At 36.7% G+C, this 23299-nt stretch overlaps 1 protein-coding gene across 1 annotated transcript in view; it reads right to left on the minus strand.

The window, feature by feature from the left end:
- The window catches only part of LOC140141622 (serine-protein kinase ATM-like), a 128796-nt gene that overhangs the window by 103140 nt on the left and 2357 nt on the right, over positions 1-23299 (minus strand). Inside the window, exons 3-14 of the mRNA XM_072163533.1 lie at positions 22757-22843; positions 21328-21492; positions 20333-20498; positions 15790-15958; positions 10626-10730; positions 9228-9307; positions 8495-8558; positions 7015-7283; positions 5606-5743; positions 4193-4321; positions 3121-3324; positions 1695-2022 (exon numbers count right to left, since the gene is read on the minus strand). Of these exons, the coding sequence (XP_072019634.1) occupies positions 1695-2022; positions 3121-3324; positions 4193-4321; positions 5606-5743; positions 7015-7283; positions 8495-8558; positions 9228-9307; positions 10626-10730; positions 15790-15958; positions 20333-20498; positions 21328-21492; positions 22757-22843 (1904 nt within the window). The remainder of the gene's footprint in view (positions 1-1694; positions 2023-3120; positions 3325-4192; positions 4322-5605; positions 5744-7014; positions 7284-8494; positions 8559-9227; positions 9308-10625; positions 10731-15789; positions 15959-20332; positions 20499-21327; positions 21493-22756; positions 22844-23299) is intronic.

The raw sequence follows: 23299 nt of genomic DNA on the forward strand, positions 1-23299 counted from the left end.
CAATCTGGATGCAATCATTCATACAACAGCTAATGGACATACGTCTTTGTGTCGCTGAGCCCAGGTAATCTGGATGCAATCATTCATACAATAGCTAATGGACATACGTCTTTGTGTCGCTGAGCCCAGGTAATCTGGATGCAATCATTCATACAACAGCTAATGGACATGCATCTTTGTGCCGCTGAGCCCTTTGCAATCTGGACACAATCATTCATAAACCAGCTAATGGATAAATCTTTGTGCTTGATCGTACGGTAAGCGTATTTGGACAAAACAGCATGGAAATTTCATTTTTTTCTTTTAAATATGTGACCGCCCACGGCGAATGAGCCGTAAATTCCTCCCCGGTCAATTTTGTTTTATTTCGTGTTTAAAAATAAACATCATAAACTTAAAAATGGTATATCATTTGACTTCAAACGATATCCAGAAGCGGAGTTATGGTTAGTTAAACTTTGCTTCTTCAACAAAATTATAGCTTTTTACGTTTCTATGTGTGTCTCTTTTTCCACATTGCTGGCAATAAATATCAAACAGTCATAATTGGCGGTCATTTCAAATCATCCCCAAGTCAACGAGGTTTAAGAAGGTTCTCTCATTGTTAATTGTTGGTTATGCATACCTATACAAATAACCCACCACTTGAAAAGGATTTAGCAAAAGCAAACAAAGACCAGAGCTATTAAAAGTTCTATAGCCATCTAAGGTAGAAGCTTATTATCCACTTCAATAATAGGATTATTGATTGGTGTTGTGACTATCAAAATAAGACAGATGTCGCGCCAGCTTAAGTGACCGATGAATACGACCTTCGTATACATTTTACACCATAACTCAGAATACAATTTAGGGAATTTACGGCTCGTTTGTGCTGCCGGGTCACATATGTGCCGTAAAGTGTCGAAAAGGAACAGTTTATTTGGACATGTCGGATCACACCTCGAATTCAGCTGACGCCGGTACAGCGTACAGACCTGGCGACATCGCTTATCTTACGCTGCGAAGTTTTTTTTGTGTACGCCGCTCGCTGTTTGCGCTATTTCTGAGTTTGCTCACGCGGTACCTGACTTAGCGTCGATCCCCTGAGGCAACATGCTATGTTTCCGCAGTATGGTTTTTCTTCAGTGTTTTTAATATGAAAAAAATTGGATTTCCCTAGAGTGGGTAAATTTTAATGGTTATCTTTAGAAAACGAAAAACAACACGAAATTTAACATTTTAATGCATGCACTTTTCAAAGTGGGAGTTATTAGCCCAATGCATGTTAAAAGTGCAATACTTCATAAATCCTTTTTTGACTTTCATACTCAACTTTCTGAATGTTATTCTGCAATGCTTATTTTGTTTCATATCCAGTGCAAGTTTGCTTAAATATTTTAATCAATTGTTTTTATGTGTATTTTTATTTTTAATGTAATTTGGCCTAAGGGCCAGGACTTGGCCATAAATAATATTAATGAAATGTTGTCTTGGGAGCAATATATATGACCTTTAAACAAAATAGCTGTGTCAGAAAGAAAGGCCTAAAAAAATTGCTTGATTAAGGTGAAATTGCATATGATAAAGGTCTTGAAACCTTTTTTTTTTTTTTTTTTTCAAAAAAGTCTAGGGTTCTGCCTACTTTTAGGCCTACGGTCTGTCGGGTTACACCAATCAAACAATTTTTTTTTAGGCCTAAGCTATATACTTACATCTTTTGTCACTGTTTCTAAGAGTTGGTTTCCTATGAGTATAAGTCTCTGCATCAGCTTTAATTTGACACTAGCTACTACACTATACCCCATCTTCTTCACTGTCTTGTCCACTGACTGCTGATGAGATTGATCATTTGATACTGGTAGGTCAAAGGTCGACTGAAGGTAAAGTTCTTCTCGTTGCTTATAATCTTTGCATTGAGTTGTCAAGATTTCATCGTTTTCTGAGTTGTACTCCAGGGTACCTTTATGGTCTACACCAGAATGTCTTGGTATCTTTTGAGTGAGAGACACAAGAACGTCTGCTCCAAATGATGCTGAAAAACTACAAAATGCACAAATGGTAAGATTAATTATCTACACAAATATAACTCCATCTAGAAAGAACAAACCTGGGGCCTGTTTCACAATTATAGGTTAATAAATGCATACCACTTGCTGGGAGTGAAATTGTACAAAATAATGCATGCGTACTGAGATGTTGATGCGTCTAATACACGAGCCCCGAAGGGGGGAGTGCATTAGACGCAACAACATCTCAGTACAAGTGCATTATTTTGTACAATTTCTCGAGCAACAAGTGATACGCATTTATTAACCTATTTCATACACAAGAAAAAAATCCTGTGATTTTCGCTACTTTTATACAAAATTGTCACTAAAAATGATGGAAAATGCACGCAAATATAAATTCATCCACCCGCAAGAAAAATGAACGTGTCCAAAATCACTGCGCGTACTATGCGGAGTGCACAAACGTGCAATTATACAATATTTATGCATGGCTAGTAATTTACTAACGTGTGCTCTGATTGGTTCTCACTATCTAGGAGTGTATGAAAGTCTAACAATCAATCAAAGATGCACATGGAATGCACTCCCGCCTCACATTCCAGGAATTGTGAAATGGGACAGCTTCAAAAAGAAGGTTAACAGCTATCTAGGCCCCAACCAGTCAGCTCTATCATAATGTTAAAATCTGTTAATGCCTTAAGAGGGTACTACACCCATGACCAATTTTGTGCCTATTTTTGCATTTTTCTCAAAAATTATAGCGCATTGGTGACAGGTAAGATATGTATATTATAGGGGCAAAGACTACAACTACTGTACTGAAAATTCAGCAACTCAAGGCAAGTAGTTATTGATTTATTGATCAAATATTGGTTTTCCCTCATTTTTGACTGTAACTCCACAACTGTTGTCTGTGCTGAAATAAAATTTCCAGTGCAGTAGTTATAGTCCTTGCCCCTATAATATACATATCTTACTTGTCACCAATGCGCTATAATTTTTGAGAAAAATGCAAAAATAGGCACAAAATTGGGCAGGGGTGTAGTACCCCCTTAAAATGTCTTGACATAATTGTTTTTCAATGAAATTGTTTTACACAAGTATATTTAGAATGATCCTACAACCTTACTTCTTCAAATACTTAGCCACTTCTGGTCTCTCCCCAGTCTCAATCTCCTCTTCAACAGGTAGCAGCCAATACAATAACTGATGCCTTAATGGGTAGTTCCCTTTACTGAAGTCTGCACTGGAGCCTAGCATGCTAGGCTGACTCATGAAGTTTTCTGGAATGTGTTGGTACTTCAGGCATGCGGCTAGAAATCTGAGCGAGTTCCTATATATGAGAGTAGTTCAAAAATGACAAAAACGGTACAGTAGCGATTAGATATGGTCACTGGAAACAGTATTAACAGAGGCAAGTTGACCCAAGCTCAAAATGCCATAACAAAATTTACAAAACATTGTGGTTCATGCAAATATTTATCCCTGCATTACGAGCCAAAATATATTGCAAAACTGCAAATTTTGCGACTTATACCTGTATTTTTTTTTTTTTCTGGTTAGGTCATTTCGTGAGCATGTCAGACAACTTTGCTGCAATATTGCCTCACAAGTTTAACTGGTATGCCGCGTTTTTGAGACACAAATGCTTCAAAATGTTATACCTTGTGTCGTAAGTCCGTTCCGCCTATATTCCGACTTCCCCTGGAGCGTAGCATCAATATGGAAGTACCCCTCTGTTTATTTGCCTTTGGGCTACTAGCTGCAATGAATCCTAAGGTTCATTGCAGCGAAAAAAATATGTTGGCCGTTGTTCTAGAATTTTAGAGCTAATTTTGTATGTCTTGACGGATTTAAAGGTCTGCAGATTTCAATGAAAAAGTTACAATAACCAGGGTTTACCTTCAAAAAAACTTCAAATTATTGCTAAGTGACATTTATATTAATCTAAAACAATAACCAATAACAAATTAATATCAAATTAATTGTGAAAGTTTAATTTAAAGCATGTTAAAATGGTTTTCTTATGGGGAGGAACAGACTTATGACACATGGTATACACTGAAGGCTACATATATCTAAACTGATGTGGTTGAAATTTCATTGAGAGCTTTCCTTGACAAGTTCAATTGAACCTCAGGTGTTAGCTAAAGCAGGGCTACAATGAATTGACTAATGTGACACAAGAAAGGTAAACTTACGATGCGGGTTGGGCGCATCCGGGAGTGAATAATCTCCAATGGTCCTTGTCAGGCTGAACTATCCCATGATGCAACAGATAGGTCAAAAGGTCAAATGCTTCAGCTTCAGCAGAATGTAGATTGATGGTCCTGAAAATAATGACAATTACACTTTGTTCAACTTATAATTGGCAAAAATTATTCTGTTTTTTTGTTACTGCATGTGCTAATAAAGTCAAAACTTATACTCAAGTAAATTGATGTTCATAATAAAATTTTGTGATTGTCGATTACAAGAAAGGAACCAATAATGATACAGAAAACCCAAGAAATCTTCCGTAATAGATCATTCCAAAATCATGAAAATAACCGATCAATACAATAAAGTTCAACGTTCAGAACTTTGGACCCCTTAAAATTCTCCTTGGGCTTAAATTTGTGTTTTGCAGGGCTGCAAGGGTCCAGAAAAAAATCAATTGGACCCTTTATATTTTTGAGCCTGCGCTATCCCTCCTCAAGTGTCTTTTCATGCTGAATAATATATTGATGACCAACTGTTGCTTTATCTAGCATTTTCATTTGCAATCAACTACAACTGAAAGAGGCCAACAAGTGGCAGGAAGGCTGGCCAATCAGCATGACAAAGTAATTGCATCACATGCAACCACAGAGGTATATTAATTAACTAGAGGCCATCCACTGTACATGTTCATGTAACCTCATTTGCATAATTTTGGATACCGGGATCATATTCTGATTCATTGGACTTTCTAATTAGCATACTTTTGGATACCTGCATATTTGGTATTACACGTACCCAATTAATTATTTTATTAATTACCTCTATGTTGTTTACATAGTGACGTCATTAGAGCAGGTCACTTCGTCAGTATGAAACATGACAAACATTTGCACGTTTCTTTCCATTACTGTTATATTGTGAAATACCATAATAGCTGACGGGTTAGTCCAATATGAGAGGAAAATATTTCTGCCGATGACCCATGTTCACATTGGCTAAATAAGCTGTATTTTCGCTAGAAAGGGGCCGGTTCTTGTCCGCCATTTTTTTTCCTCAGATGACTTGACCTTTTGAGGTCATTTAGTAGACTTGCTTACCAGCTGTTTTTGTCATCCTAACTACAGTTCGCACATTGAAAAGTGAGCTTTGACGAACATGGTGCGAAAATTCTTACCGTATATTTTTTGGTTTATTCAAATTCATATTTCAGCCGAGCTGGTTACGTTTACAGCCATCAGTAAACGCATCACCAGATCTAAGTTTACTAAAAGATCTTTGCATACAACCCAGTCTTCATCACATATGATTCTGGATTTGTTAAAATTACCATTTTGCACAATAATGAAAGAAAAATCCTGATGTCAATTCTCCAAATTGCGAAACCAGTTAACTAAACCAAACCTCTTTCTTACCTTATAGCAGCATTCCATACTTTGATCCAGTCTACGTTGAGTGATGCTATGGTAGTGGCATACAGGTTGTCTCTATTGGCTTCCTGACTCCTAGCAAGAGCACATAGGCACAGGAGTAACCAGGATTGGACTTCAGCTCTAAAATAAACCAGGAGAGTATCAATGTAGTATAAATAGATTTTTATATGCCTTATCAAGAATCTTACATTAACCTGCAATATGTGAGGGATTTTGATGACATGTGGCAAGATTAATTTGTTGATACACAATTTCAAGCATCCATAACATTTCATGGACATCTATAAAAGTGCTGCAAACAGACAGTAATCAAGGTTTTAAACATGAACATCATTGGGCTATTCCATTTAAAATCCACACTACCCCTGTGGAAGATTTTGGAAATATCTTCCACAGGGGTAGTACGAGTTTCAAATAAAATAGACAGTTGGGTAACTTTCATTTGAAAAACTGACTCCAGTTGTGGAAGCTATAGGTGAAGCCATTGTACAGGGGTAGTATGGGTAGCTATAGGTGAAGCCATTGTACAGGGGTAGTATGGGTTTTAAAATGATTAACCCTGACTAATTACATTTGAAAATCATACTCCCCTGTGGAAGATATTTCCAAAATCTTCCACAGGGGTACATGTAGTGTGGATTTTAAATGGAAAAGCCCAATGTGAGGCACTTACCCAGTCAGACGAAGATGCCCAAAATAAATCCGAACAAAATAAAATGGCTACCCATGTATTGCATATACATCCCGCAGTATATCTTTACTCCATTATCATACAAATTGTCTCCACAGAAGAGAGTAAATAACATATTTTAGAGTACCGACAAATCCGCATTCAACCTGCTTTGCAAAATGTATATACGATACAGGGAAAAAATAACCAGAGAAAAAGGCAATTGCCTTGGGTGCCCCATGCCTTTGCCTTGGTGCCTCTCAAAATGTGTAACTTTGGATGTATTCTTTAGGATGTGATTGCCTTGTGCCCTAGCAGGCTTTAGCAGAATTACCTGGCTGCCCTCACAAATGCCAAAATGAACTTTTTTTTCCTGATGATACTCCAGAAAATTTTTATTAAGGATTTCATAACAGGATTTTCAGCTTTTTATTGATATTTTCAGTGAAGGAGCATTTTCATCATTGGGCAGGAAAAACCTCCTATGTGTCATGGCCCCTAAACATGTTTAAAGCAAAACCTCCTATATAACCAGTTAGCAGTTTTGTTTTAAACATGTTCAGGGGCCATAAACAATTAGGCGGTTTTTCCTGCCCAACACCAATTTTTAAAAGGGAGCTCATTGTAAGATGGTAAATTTATGGAAAAAAAGGGGGAAATATTATGAAAAAATGTTACATAGAATATAAAATCAAGTAAAAATCTGTACCATACCAATTACCTTTTGCAACCAATCTGGGCCTGATGCAATGCTGTTAACAAAGCAATATACTCTGGCTCTGGCAAACTTGCGGGAAATTTCGCCAACAGCGCCCTCAACAGCTGTAACCATGGTATCATGGTATTATAATTACCATGCTGGCTGATGTAGTCTCGCAGCATCTGCCAGCCAGATTCCAGTTTTCGTCGTTTGACGGAACCCTGGTTTTGACTGGTTGACTGTGTGGCGACTTGAGTGACCTCTAGTGATGATGTGTCGTCTGCAAAGATCTGTGATTGAGAAAAAGTTCAAAAATCTGATGTATTCTTGAATAAATAGAAAGTAAACAAATATAGATGATACGTAGGCTAACAATAACACTAGCATCAACAACAATGTCAACAGAAAGTGGAATAACAAGATAACTTTGGAAAGGGAACCATGAAAACGAGAATGTGAACATTTCCATAAGATGACAAGGAGCAGCATCAGTAATTAAAAGGCCTATTCAGCAATTTGCTCATTTGGAAAATCATCAAAAGATGTTAAGCTGACAGTATATAATAAACACAGAATAGGACATTTTACATAAAATTCTAATATCTCTACTTTGAGAAATTAGCTACATGTAATTTAAATGGGGTTTCAATTTTGTCAATACTGCTGTTTCCCTTTACTTTTTTTCAAAAATTTTCATTTCAAAAATACCTAATGACAATTGTAATGACTTACGGGAAGGGGTATGAACGTTTGGACAGTATTTATTGTGGGACATTAGAGCACATCAGACATATCGAATTGCATTCTGAATACGAAGAATGTCCTTTTGATATAAAATAATTTGGATTTTTGAAATTCGCAATGTAATACACATTTTATGGCAAATCATTAAAAATTGATATTTTGATATTTAACAGTACTTGAAGTAAACTTTATAAATCTGATGATTTATACTTAAAGTGTATGTAGGTGGGATGAAAAGCCGACGATCAATTGAAAATTTTGACCTTTCAGCATTGAAGATATGGATTTTTCCCCAAAACACCAAAAAAAATAGGTCTTTTGGGGGGATAAAATCCATATCTTCAATATAAAAGGTCAAAATTTTCAATTGATCGTCGGCTTTTCCTCCCAGCTACATACACTTTAAGAAAATATCAAATTTTAATAATTTGTCATAAAATTTGTATTATATCGTGAATTTCAAAAATGAAAATTATTTGATATCAGAAAGACATGCTTCAGATTCAGAATACAATTCGATACGCCTGAGGTGCTCTCATGTCCCACAAAAATACTGTCGAAACACCATAAACGCTCATTCTAGATCCCCTAATCTTCACTTATAGACAATTTATAAACAAATTTAAGTTGTTTACACTTTCGCTGGGCTCACTGAATGGGCCTTAATTAACAACAACAACAACAACAACAACAACAACAACAACAACAACAACAACAACAACAACAACAACAACAACAACAACATCAAATCACTCACTTGATGGCATATGTCTGCTGCCAGGTCTACGTAGTTGGGCTTGAAAAGCATCTCACGGCTAGTCCTAAAAGAAAGCAGCAAAACAGTAATTTTACTTGTGCTGACACAAGATGGAAAATAGGTGGAATTTAGGAAAATCCAGGAAAATTTCTGTATTGGAGGGAAATTTCAAGATTTGGAAGGAATTTTCTGGATTTGGATGGGAATTTCAGGATTTGGAAGGAAATTTCAGGATTAATTTGGATGAAAATGTCAGGATTATTTTGGATGGAACACGCTGATACACATTACAAGACAAGTCTGGAAAACATGTGGAATCCAAGAACTCATTCCATGGAGATTTCAGGATTCAGAAGGAAACTTCAGGATCTGGATGGAAATTTAAGGATTTGGATGAATATTTTGCTTCACTGTCTGAGAAATACCTAAGAAGTAATAGATTTTGCTATCTTGGAGTGATTTTTTTTCTGAGCAATAAACATTTTTCAGTCCTAATGCAAGATATCACTAAAGTGATTCAGAAAAAATATACATTACATCATCATTTTTAATGTCATAGGGACATTTAGTTGAAATATGTGTAGATTTCAAATAAAGTCATCCATTCAGGTAACCCTATTTGAAATCTACACTCCCTGTGTGGAAGATCAAGGTCATGTCTTCCATAGGGGGTATAGGGATATCAACTGGAATAGCCGAATAGTTTACAAATCATCCTTTGATGAAACCTTACCCGCTTCCTTTCATTTTTAGTCTTGAGCCGGCTTGTTTCCAGTCTTCGTACAGAAGCTCATACAACTTGCGTAAATGACTCTGAAAATAAATAGTCAGGAAGGTCCATAAGCTATTACAACACAGAATGGTACAGTGGTTAAGGTATTAGACTCTTGTTCAATAGCTCCCAGGTTTGATCCTGTTTAAAGCCAAAACTCGCCAACAATGATGCTCTTCTTCCATTAGCCAAAAACAGCTGATTTTACATGATTTTAGCAAAATACCCATAGAACAGGGTTATTTTTCGTCGCTCTACTGCATTTGAATTGTGGGTCAGATGCAGTAGATGACAAGGCAAAGACCTCGCACATATGATTAGGAAAAAATATGGTTGTTTGTGCATGCTCAGGTCATCATGGGAAAACAGTGTCTGAACTACAGACTAATACAGACTATCCATCAACAGTCAAATTCCCTGTGCTTTGTATGCTGTGAATTCTTGCATATTCATGAGGGCTGTACTTTCGATCGTGCATTTTTAATGATCACGCCAGTGTTGCATGTCTTCATGTATACGTGATAGAGCATTGCATGTCTTCGCATGTACACGAAAGACAGTAAAAATATGCGGTATGTGCATGTCAGCTTTGTGTGTCGCACTCCATCGAATGATACACCCTCATTATCGGGTTGTGCTGAGAATTTGACTGTTTGTGGTTAGTCTGTCAGTAGTCTGTGGTCAACACTGTATGGGCTATTCCCGTTGAAATCCATACACCCCCTATGTTAGACATGATCCTAACCTCCCACAGGGGGAGTGTGAATTTCAAATGTTACCTGAACGAGTGATTTCATTTGAAATCTACACCCCCTGTGTGGGTGATTAAGGTCATGTTTTCCATAGACGTGTATAGGTCTTCTAACTGGACCAGCCTATTCCAGGTTGCAGTAACCACCACTGTTGCACAATTCCATTCAGCAAACGAGTTTGAAAATGCAATGGCTGTGCAACATCAGTAATAACACATAATTTGAACATGGCCGACGAGAATGCCTGTGGTCAATCTGTAAATTGGGAATACTAACGATGTCATACCAACTAGCTAAGGTTATGGGATACAAGCATTTTGAGATAAAGGGAAAAAGTCTATATGTGACACGATCTGGTCCATGGGGGCCAAAGGCGCCAAATTTGAAATTAAGATAACTGCAAAAATATGGAGTAAAAAACAATTATATACATAAGAAAATAGACATCACAAAACTTCAGAACTTCAGAACGAAGTATACCAGACCTTATGATAGCCTAATGTTTGTATAAGGTAATATTTATAGTTATTCAATTTTCAAAAATGCCTCCTTTGGCCCCGGTGGACCAGATTGTGTCACATATCATACACAATAATTTCTTGCGTACCTTCCAGATATCTATGTCCACTGCATACACTCCAGTATCCTCTGTCAAAACTCCTTGTGGATGGTGACACTTCATCTGTAGTCTAAAGAATTCTATTAATTCATCCTGAAAATCAAATGAATAACTCTTTAACTATGCAAGTAAACTTTTTCCCTTACATTATTGAGTTCCTGGATCTATAGGAAAGTATAAGGTAGCTGGCTGACTGAAACATGTAGTAAAACATTTTGGCAGGTGTTAATTTAGAGCACAAATAGATCATTCTGATATGACTTAAAGTAAAATTTTATTTGAACTAAATGGAATTAAACTTGTTATCATTTTGTATCAATTTATGGGAACAAATCTATGGTGGGTGTGTAGGACAGGACTCTGTAGGTTCTGAGATAAGCACTATGGGGAATGAACACAGCCTGACAGTGACATAGCATGATAATTTTTTGGGTACACTGCACAATGTACATCAGCGTGTGCGACAGTGCGTGAGTAACACGGAAGTGAATCGAACAATGCCAACGCACTTTAGATTGGTTAGTACTGCATCCAAGGTCGTGTGGTCGCGTTGTAGTTTGAAATACGCGATATACAATCACGGTTGGATCGAGTACAGCTGTTGAAAGCTGTGTTCATTCAAATGAATTCCCACTAAAATAAAGACAGGTATGAGTTTCCATACCAGCCGTTGTGGTTATATTTTCTGTAGATTGAGGACATCCACCTTAGTTTTAACCTTCCAACCTACCTTTATTGTTTGCAGTGATGCCAACGCCGCGCCTTAGGCGCACAATTGGGCTACTTGGCGATCACTTGCCGCTACTCAAAAAAGCATGCCGCTACTTGTCTTAAATTGGGCTACTTTTGCCAGTCTCAGGCCGCGGCAGTAATTTGATGTATTTTCCTTTCAATTTAGCCGATTTATAAAGGTTTTGAGTCTTTGAAGCTCCAAATTGAAATTACAATGGGTTTTGTGACCATTTATTGATCGGTCAGTAACTTCCCAGTAAGTACCGGAAGTTTCAAAGTCAAGTGCTTTTCCGCCCAATTGGGTGTTTTGCGTTCTAAATTCGGGTAAATCTGCCCAAATATCCGGTAATGGGCGCTTTTTTTGGATGCTTAAAAAATTGGGCTACTTGAGAATCATTTACCGCGGCCTGGCGAGTCAATGCGCCGCGCCTTGACGCTAAAAGTTTTGGCAACACTGATTGTTTGTGACTGTGATAAATGAATCTTCAACACATCAGCATACCACAGCAGTTACTAGCAGATTTCTGACAGAATTAACTTTTGATCATAAAATAAAAGTTCTTTGCAAAATGAAGAATCCTGCAAATAAATACAGGGTGTCCCAGAATGATCTATACCGGGAAAGATGGAATTTTTTAGGTATGAAGGGCATGTTGAATGGTCATATTGTTTTGCATTTTGAGTTTTCCATATATTTAGCTTTATCAGATTTTTTAGATTTTAAAATTGGACGTTTCTAGTAGAAGTTATAGAAGATTGCGTAAAAATGGTGAATTCTAAGTTTTGACAACGCAACCTATTTTGAAAATCTGTAACATTACTAACCGTTCAGCACAAAGTTATTTATATAAAAGTTATGCGGGTATTTTAGTTGTGCCCTGTTCATATTTCCACTAAATAGCCGATATTTATCTATTATTTATGACGTTACGAAGCAATCATTATATGGAATTAAGGATTTGTGGCCTAATCCCATTCTCTCTTTGGCGGTAGTTTTAAATATAGTTATTGTGGTGTGAGGTCCATGTCATTTGAAATGCTTGCAGAGATCGAACTGGTTGTGGTACAGAAAAGACAGTTCCTCAAAGCTCCTCATTTACAGCAGCGTGGATTTCTTTCAAAACCTTACTGGCAAACCGGCAGCTATGTTGAGACGCAAAGAAGATTCATTAGACGATAGTGTATAACGTAAAGAAGTTTGACGAGCACTGAACTGTCAGGAATCGGCAGAGTGAAGCTTCAGGTGCTCGTAAGACTGTAAGAACTAGAGCGAACATTGCAGCTGTCCGGCAAGCTTTAAGGCGCAACCCCAACAGTCCGGTATTATCATCACCGATCTTTCAGATCACTTTCCAATTTTCCTCACTCAACAAAATTGTAGGCCTAACACGGTACGATGCACACCTCTAACAAAGAAGTCACGTCATATGAAAGCTAACAATATTAAAGGTCTTAACAATGCATTGTCCCTTGTTGAGTGGCATCGGATAACCCACACATTGGATCCAGACGAGGCATATAATAGATTTAATTCTAAATTTTCTTCACTCTTAAACATTCACTGCCCAATTAAAACTAGTGTAATTTCTAAACGTAACTCACCGAAAAAACCATGGGTAACTAAAGGACTCATTAAATCGCTCCAAACAAAAGATAAATTGTATAAAATCTACATCTTAAATCCAACTAGTGTTAACAAACTAAAATATAATAATTATCGTAACCATCTAAACCTTTTACTTCGTCTCAGTAAAAAAATCACACATCACCTCAAAAATTGAAAATAATAAAAACAATACAAAAGAAATGTGGAAAACACTAAACAATTTACTAGGACGTAATAAAAAAACTAAATTACCCGATTTCTTTAACGACGGTGAAGGTAAAAGAATAACTGATAACCAAACTATAGCTGAAAACTTTAATAACTTTTTCGCCAATATATTGGCAGTAACCTTGCTGATAAAATCCCTGATCCACCTGCCAATTTTAAACCTCCCCTGTCATCTTATATCAATTCCAGTACACTTTTCATGTACCCTACTTCTCCAGATGAACTTATAAAATTAACATCGAATTTGAAAAATAGCAACAGCAGTGGAACTGATGACATCAGTAACAATCTTCTAAAACAAGTTATTCCTTCCATATGCGGTGTACTTTCCCATATTTTCAATTCATCTCTTGCATCTGGAACTGTCCCTATTGCACTAAAACAGGCTAATGTAACACCTAGTTTTAAAGCAGATGATAAACATAATTTCACCAACTATAGGCCTATTTCAATTCTTCCATCTATTTCCAAACTTCTTGAAAAAATTGTCTACACACGGATCTTTAACTTCATTGACCACCATAACATTCTCACCCCTCACCAGTTTGGCTTTAGGCCTAAAAGATCTACATACATGGCAATTAACGAACTTTATTGTAAAATTGCGGACAACCTGGATAACAAACTACACACAATTGGTATTTTCCTAGATCTTAGCAAGGCCTTTGACACCATAAACCACAACATTCTCCTGAATAAACTTAATACATATGGTATCAGGGGTCTTGCTAATGATTGGATCAAGAGCTACCTATCCGGAAGACAGCAAAGAGTTTCCTTTAATAACACCCTATCCACATCAGCTGATGTCAAATGCGGAGCTCCTCAAGGATCGATCCTAGGGCCGCTATTATTTCTTTTATACATTAATGATCTCCCACTTTGTTCTAAAGCACCCCATTTTATTTTGTTCGCTGATGACACCAATATCCTTTTCTCACACCATAATCCTAATACATTAGAATCAATAGTTAATAACTAACTTAATCATATATCAAATTGGTTCAAACTTAATAAATTGTCATTAAATATCAAAAAACTAATTATATTATATTCAAAAATAAACATAATAATAAACCTGATATTGAACTTGACATTAAAATTAATAATATACCCATCCAAAAAGTTCAAACCACCAAATTCCTCGGTATTCTGATTGATCATAACTTTTCCTGGACTTCCCATACACAACATGTTTCCAAAATTATATCCAAATACAATGGTGTTATTAGAAAGGTTAGACCCTTCTTGCCGCAAGAGTCTCTCCTAACCCTGTACAATTCACTTGTTCTTCCATATTTGTCATATGGTGCAATGATTTGGGCTGATCCCAATAATTCTAATATTGAATCACTCTTTCTACTTCAGAAAAGAGTAATTCGAACATGCACCAATTCTCTCTGGCTAGCCCACACAGACCCTCTCTTTTCATCTCTAAAAACCCCAACGATTAATGACATATACAAAATCCAACTTGCATCATTTATGTATCAATTTCACCATGACCTCCTGCCTAATGATCTCATCAAAGATGATTTTTTCAAAATCCAAACATTAACCCATCACTATGACACTAGGTATGCCCACGAGCCATTCATTGAACCTTCAAATACCGTACTGGCAAGTAATACATCTCGCTCTCAAGGTCCAATTATTTGGACTAGTCTTTCCTCAAACCTGAAAGCTTCTAGTTCACTTAATTCCTTCAAATATAATATGAAAAAAATCCTCATTGATCGTTATAGCTCAAATTTTTTTGTTTATCATTTTCCAGCTGTCCCTATCTTTGTCTTATTATTATCTCATCCTATCTCTCCTTCCTTCCTTTCTTTCTTTCTTTAATGTAGTCGGATAACTTTGTTTTTGTTTTGTCTTGTACTGTTCCGTAGGAGGGCATTGCAATCCCACGCTTTGCGTTTAGCAGTGTCCTCATCCTCCATTGTATGTACATTCAAAAATAATATAGCTATTTACAAGTATTTAGACATAACTTATTTATAACCATTGTTTCAATACCATCATTACCATGTCATTATTATCATATACCATAATATATACTATAGTATGTTTATTTATTATATCTTATTCTCAGTATACTTTGCATATAATATTTATTTAATATGTATAGGCCCTAACATCTGCAATTACCGTACATGCATGTTGCATAGTATAATTTATGCTATGCAGATTAGTATATATTTTTGTATTACACTGTATTTATATGCTTATATTTATATTTATATTGTACATGCATTGTTGGATGAATAAATTTGATTGATTGATTGATTGATAGATAACAGTAGTTGTCGTCGAAATGCTGTGCCAAACATCCCACGTTCTTCATTTAATCGTATCGTGCCATTTTTCAAAGGTATGCGAGTCGTTTTTCATAGATTTTACATTATTACATGCCACGCCAAAACAAATAAAGGTAGCGTGCTGAAATTAACAGAATAAGTAGGAGACATGTCCAACATTATAATGCTGGTATCAAAAATAGATACACCGCCCGTCTTTTTTTTAAAATTATTTTTGCAAACACGGTACAAATCATTCTGGGACACCCTGTATAACACTGAAACATACCTTTATTGTTTGTGACTGAGATACATGAATCTTCCACACATGTAGTAAATTAAGTAGGCAATCCTCGCCAAGCTTACACAACATACCACGGCAATCGCTGGCAGCGTACTGACAGAATTTATTGGCTGCGCCCAAGAGTTGCTCTGTGACCAATGCACTTCTTTCAGTTCTGTAGAGAAATCATAGATATCAGACTCAAAGATATCAGACTCAAGGATTACCGACTCAAAATTGCACTATATGTAAAGCTATGGCCAGGCCTGTGCGTGGGGTTTAAAAAAATATTGGAAAATTTACCTACCAAACTACAGAAATCAAAGATAACAGACTCAAGGATTATCAACTCAAAATTGCACTATATGTAAAGCTATGGCCAGGCCTGTGAGTGGGGTTTTAAAAAATATTGGAAAATTTACCTACCAAACTACAGAAATCAAAGATAACAAACTCAAGGATTATCAACTCAAAATTGCACTATATGTAAAGCTATGGCCAGGCCTGTAAGTGGGGTTTTAAAAAATATTGGAAAATTTACCTACCAAACTACAGAAATCAAAGATAACAGACTCAAGGATTGTCAACTCAAAATTGCACTATATATGTAAAGCTATGGCCAGGCCTGTGAGTGGGGTTTTAAAAAATATTGGAAAATTTACCTACTAAACTACAGAAATCAAAGATAACAGACTCAAGGATTATCAACTCAAAATTGCACTATATGTAAAGCTATGGCCAGGCCTGTGAGTGGAGTTTAAAAAAATATTGGAAAATTTACCTACCAAACTACAGAAATCAAAGATAACAGACTCAAGGATTGTCAACTCAAAATTGCACTATATGTAAAGCTATGGCCAGGCCTGTGAGTGGAGTTAAAAAAAATATTGGAAAATTTACCTACCAAACTACAGAAATCACAGATAACAGACTCAAGGATTGTCAACTCAAAATTGCACTATATATGTAAAGCTATGGCCAGGCCTGTGAGTGGGGTTTAAAAAAATATTGGAAAATTTACCTACTAAACTACAGAAATCAAAGATAACAGACTCAAGGATTATCAACTCAAAATTGCACTATATGTAAAGCTATGGCCAGGCCTGTAAGTGGAGTTTAAAAAAATATTGGAAAATTTACCTACCAAACTACAGAAATCAAAGATAACAGACTCAAGGATTATCAACTCAAAATTGCACTATATGTAAAGCTATGGCCAGGCCTGTGAGTGGAGTTTAAAAAATATTGGAAAATTTACCTACCAAACTACAGAAATCAAAGATAACAGACTCAAGGATTGTCAACTCAAAATTGCACTATATGTAAAGCTATGGCCAGGCCTGTGAGTGGAGTTTAAAAAAATATTGGAAAATTTACCTACCAAACTACAGAAATCAAAGATAACAGACTCAAGGATTATCAACTCAAAATTGCACTATATGTAAAGCTATGGCCAGGCCTGTGAGTGGAGTTTAAAAAAATATTGGAAAATTTACCTACCAAACTACAGAAATCAAAGATAACAGACTCAAGGATTGTCAACTCAAAATTGCACTATATGTAAAGCTATGGCCAGGCCTGTGAGTGGAGTTTAAAAAAATATTGGAAAATTTACCTACCAAACTACAGAAATCAAAGATAACAGACTCAAGGATTGTCAACTCAAAATTGCACTATATGTAAAGCTATGGCCAGGCCTGTGAGTGGAGTTAAAAAAAATATTGGAAAATTTACCTACCAAACTACAGAAATCAAAGATAACAGACTCAAGGATTATCAACTCAAAATTGCACTATATATGTAAAGCTATGGCCAGGCCTATGAGTGGGGTTTTAAAAAATATTGGAAAATTTACCTACTAAACTACAGAAATCAAAGATAACAGACTCAAGGATTATCAACTCAAAATTGCACTATATGTAAAGCTATGGCCAGGCCTGTGAGTGGAGTTTAAAAAAATATTGGAAAATTTACCTACCAAACTACAGAAATCAAAGATAACAGACTCAAGGATTGTCAACTCAAAATTGCACTATATGTAAAGCTATGGCCAGGCCTGTGAGTGGAGGTTAAATTTAAAAAAATATTGGAAAATTTACCTACCAAACTACAGAAATCAAAGATAACAGACTCAAGGATTATCAACTCAAAATTGCACTATATGTAAAGCTATGGCCAGGCCTGTGAGTGGGGTTTTAAAAAATATTGGAAAATTTACCTACCAAACTACAGTACAAATTCAATGCTATATTCACCAGAAATAATTGAAGATTATAAGCTTGCCAGTGCCTAGATTTCTTCTTGGTTTGCGAGAATCAAAATCAATCATAATCACCGCACTTACTGTATGAAACAATGAGAGAAGTTGATTCTCCCAACCGAATCTTGCTAGAATCATTACGAGAATCGATTCTGTGATTTTCATCAAAATCTAGGCCCTGCTTCCATTTCATTGCATAAATGTGAGCGTCGCTCTAGCTACAAAATTAGAATTTATGGTAGCCATGATGAACCTTCTCTTAAATTCCATATGATTTTTATGAAATCAAATGTCACTCTTCCGATGGATGGTTTGGATGGAAAATCTCTTATGGACAATCACGTATATCGATCCCCACAGCGATCGTGGCGCCATTTAACATCATTCCGATGGATGCAGTTCTAAACAGGTTATAAACATATTACACAATGAGTACAGACGAGGAATCAAAGAATATCGAGATGATGTTATGACCTACGTTTCATGACCTTTCAAGCAGCATTAATCTCAAATCTCATTTGTTTTATTGTGACATGTCATACTATCAGAAGTACACTGGCCCTATTTTGATTTTTGATGTTATACCGTATTTCGTCAAATAGTCGTCCCCCTCAAATAAACGCCCCCCCCACCACTTTTTTCAACCAAGATGTTTCAAAAATGCCGATATTTCCATGCTATCTTGTGTAGTAAGCTTACCAAGTTGCGCACATGGTCGATAATATATTATTCCATCATCTTTATTCAAGCAATTTAAACATACAAATACGGAAGTGAGCCAGAAGTCAGTGTTTCTAGTTCATAGTTCGTCATTTTAGCGTGTGTTTTTACTTTACCTAATGATTTTAACGGGAATTATCATTCTAAAATTGACCTTGAATAAACGCCCACCCTTGAGAAAATGTACCGGCGTTTATTTGACGAAATACGGTAATTGTTTTAAATAAGCGGAAATTGAAATCTGTCGGGAAAATCGGAGATCTCACAGGCCTGTATGCATGGCACATCCGGCATCTTGGTTCGTTGCTCATGGAGACCACTTAATATACCTCGGGCATTTATCAGCAAGAGCCCCAAACTTGATGATAATTTGTGCTTTTTAGCTTGTGCATTTCAAAGATTTGCACATGCAGCGCTTAGCATATGTTTTTAACACAACACGTTACATGCAGAATGCAAACAATCATGCACTTTGAATCAAAGTTTGTCGGACATAAAGCGAAATGATCCGGAGGTACATCAAGTGGCCTCCATGAGTGACACACATATATGGCAAAGTTGGTACTCTTTGATTCTACCTCATTGAGAGAAATACAGATTGAAATAGATGACTGCAAATTGAGTACAAGTCAATCAAAATTATCCAACAAATCAAACTGGAAATTGCAACAAATAATAAAAGGTAATTCTTACTCAAAAGTTCAAAAATTCAAAATTTCCCAACCCTCCTAAGTTCTTGATCAGCTTACAAAATATCCACAGCCATATTGGGCTATTCCCTCTGAGATCCACACTGCCCCTGTGGAAGACTTAGCCAGTCTTCCACAGAGGGTGTATAAGTTTCAAATAGAATAGACAGTTGGATACCGTATTTCGTCAAATAAACGCCCCCGGGGGCGTTACATTTTCCCAAGGGGGGGGGCGTTTATTTAGCACGACAATTCCCGTTAAAATCATTAGGTAAGCTTAAAAGTCACGCTCAAATGACAAACTATGAACTTTTGACACTGATTTTTGGTTCACTTCCGGTGTTCCGATGCAGATTTTCGCCATTTATTGCTGCTATTCGTGACCATGTGAGCAACTTGGTAAGCTTACTACACAAGATAGCATGGAAATATCGGAATTTTTGAAACATCTTGGTTGACTATTTGACGACTACGGTAACTTCCATTTGAAATACTCTTGATCACTCTAGTTGTGGAAGATATAGGTAAAGCCATAATACAGGGGGAGTATGGGTTTCAAAATGATTAACCCTGACCAATTACTTTTAGAAAAACATACCCCCCCCCCCCCTGTAAAAGATATTTTGCTTGGTGTAGCCATTTTGTTTGGTCTCCTTTTATTTCTCCATTCCACCTGTCCTTGTCCTAATTATGTTTTTTTTTATATTTTGTTCTTGTTTTTGATGTATTGGGCATCCTTTTAATTTAGGGATTTCACTACTGGGTTTGTCCAGGCTTTCTAGCCTATTGTTATAAATAAAATAAATAAAATAAAAAAATTTCCAAAATCTTCCACAGGGGTATGGATTTCAATTGGAATAGCCAATTGTGGTTGACTTACTTGAGACCATTCAGCGTGTGTGTGAAAAAACTGAACATGGGTTTGCATCTGAAGAAGCCCTGTACAACAGCCCTAGACATCAGTGTGTGCATGGTGCGAGCCAAGAGATCATTGCTGATTCTGCAGTCTGTGTTCAGGAGCAGCTTGCCAATTCGTGTCAGCAAATCTGTAAAAAGAAAACACTTTTATCAGTAATACTATACTAATTGCATACACACCATTCTTCAATCATGGCATGTTGAAGATACACATTAATTCCAAGCAAGCCTTGAAATAAGCAGATTGGAACCAGGAGCAATTTCTTTCTGAACATTGCTCCTGGTTCACTGGGATTTTACAAGAACCAGGAGCAATTTCTGAACAAACAAGAGCAATTTTCAAATAGTAAACCCTTTTGTGCATATACAATACAGCATACCAGTACTACTGCATCAAGTGCAAAATTGGAACCAGGAGCAATTTGTTTTAGAAAATTGCTCCTGGTCCATGTGAATTTTACAAGAACCAGGAGCAATTGGTGGCCTTACGAGAGCAAATTTGCTCCCAGCGCCCACTTATTTCAAGGCTTGATTCCAAGGACATTTTTGATGATTCTCACCTTTCAGATGCCATGCATTTCAAGATTGGTGCAGGCCTCCGACAAGCGGGAATATCAGGGTGTGTGGGGGGGTGAGGGGGGTGTATGGGCATTTGTAAACACCAGCAAACGAGGACACACATGAGAAATCTCTTTGCAACTGCAGACACACATGAAATGCAGACATTTGCAGAATGGCGTTTCTAGACTGTAAATAGCATTTAAAGCATTATGAGCAATGACCAAAGTTGGGGGTGTAGGGTTAGTCAGAACTTAGATAATAAAATCTTAACCACATCCTATGGTCAGGTGGAAAAAACTATGTCCGCAATGTTACTTGTGCCATTGAAGTAAATGGGTGAATCAATCTGATAGGTCAGTGGTTTTGAAACTTTGAAAAAGCGATGTTACAACTTACCGTCCCAATATTTGGGTTTGATATCACAGCAGTACTTTCTACTACTTAATATTTCCCTAAGTAGCACACCGCAGCATTGCACACCAAACGCCTCACAGCAGAACTCATCCTTCAACATGGTCAACACATGATGGACCATGCTCTCACAGGTCAGATGCTCACCCTCTGAAAATGGGATTTAATCGAAACAATTGTAACCATTATAAACATTTCAACAACAAAAACTGACCCCCCCTTAAATAATGACCATTATTCAAAAACAGGTGATTGTATTACAATTCTGTAAAATGCGTTGGAAACAGAAAATTTATTTCCGCACATTTTGACACCTCATTTGTAGCAATAGACTAAATATTGATGTTACAGCGTACATTTAAATCAATGTAACCCAAGATTTGAAAGTTGCAGTAAATTGTATTGATTTTGTATTAAGAATAATGGAAGGAAATCTATGTACTGATATCCGAGTGTTTTTGTATTGTATGGAAGTGCAACTTTCAAATCTGGACCTCACTACATTAAATTGACCGGTGTTTTATTGTTCTCTGGGCAATCGTATCAAGAGGTGTCAAAATGTGCAGATATATATTCTGCTTCCAACACATTTTACAGAATATGTAATACAATAGTCCCTTTTTGAATAATGGCCATTTTTAAGGGGGGTAGTTACTTTTTTTGAGATGTTTATCAAAGTCTTGGAGGCAGGACTGCTTATGCAAAGCTGCCAACATTGGAATATATGTAAATACAGAAGATTTCTGCGAAGTGTAAAAAAAGCTTAGCGGTACTTGCGTGGGATCAGTGCCCCCGAAAGCTCCTGGATGTTAGCTTTTTGAGACCCTTAAAAATGCCTTTCCAAGGCTACTCAACCTTTTTTTTTTGCAAAAGGACAGGGCAGTTGGCGTATTATTGATTTTGTTTTGATTTTTTAGCCAGGTAGCTGTAAATGCATCAGATTTAGCCAGATGGCTGCAAATGCAGAAGATTTAATATGTTTTGCAGAAGACAGAAGATTGTCAGCAAATGAGGAAGTCTACGACAAGATCAAGAAGGGTTGGCAACTCTGGTTATGGCCACTCAAGGGTATTTGTGCTTGGTCCACCATTTTGAGTTTACCCTTTGTGCAAGGGAACCAATCAAAAGTAAAGTCCTTTTGTTAGGAGGCTGACCCCCTCCCCCTTCCCTCTAACGTAAGTGTGAAATGTTGAAAATTGAAACCCAAAAGATCAACTTTGACTGATATTTAAACTAGTTTAAAAAAAATGTAATCAGACTTTTTGACCCTCCCCAACAAAACAACTTTTCTTTAAAAGATGTCATCAAACTTTTGGTTTGTGCCCTAAAATATTTTTGAGAAAGAAAAGGATAAAACAATGCTTTCAAGGGTGAACTATAACAATTTACAAGTATGCTGAAGTAATTGACTTACGCTGATTTGCTTTACTAACAAACATCTTGTAAACAGCACCAACCTCTTGCTTCTTCCGGTCTCTACCAGCAAGACTGCTACTAGAACCTGTATACAGAACAAAGTTATCATCAGTGTTCGAATTAAGGAAAAATAAATGGTTGTCCCACGGACAACCAGATTACAATTTCTGGTTGTCCGTCTCAAGTTTTTGGTTGTCTGTAGGCCTACAACGGTGACAAAGGCTACAGATTTATGGTTGTCCGGTGGACAACCGAATCAGTATTCTTGGTTGTCCGGCGACTTTTTTAGTTGTCCCGGGAGAACGGACGACCAAAATTTCGAACGCTGGTTATCATACCCAAAGATTATCGACTCAACATTGCACCATATGTAACGCTATGGTAAATCCGCCAACTTGGTTTGTTGCTCATGGAGGGCAGATAATGTGCCTCAAATTTGTCAAAAAGAGCCCAACTCGAAAAATAATTTGCGTCTTTATAAGTTTGAGCGTTTCAAACATTTGCGCATGCAAAGGTTTGTAGTACAGCACTGCATTTGTTA

The sequence above is a fragment of the Amphiura filiformis genome, chromosome 19, assembly GCF_039555335.1.
Source record: "Amphiura filiformis chromosome 19, Afil_fr2py, whole genome shotgun sequence".
Taxonomy (NCBI): domain Eukaryota; kingdom Metazoa; phylum Echinodermata; class Ophiuroidea; order Amphilepidida; family Amphiuridae; genus Amphiura; species Amphiura filiformis.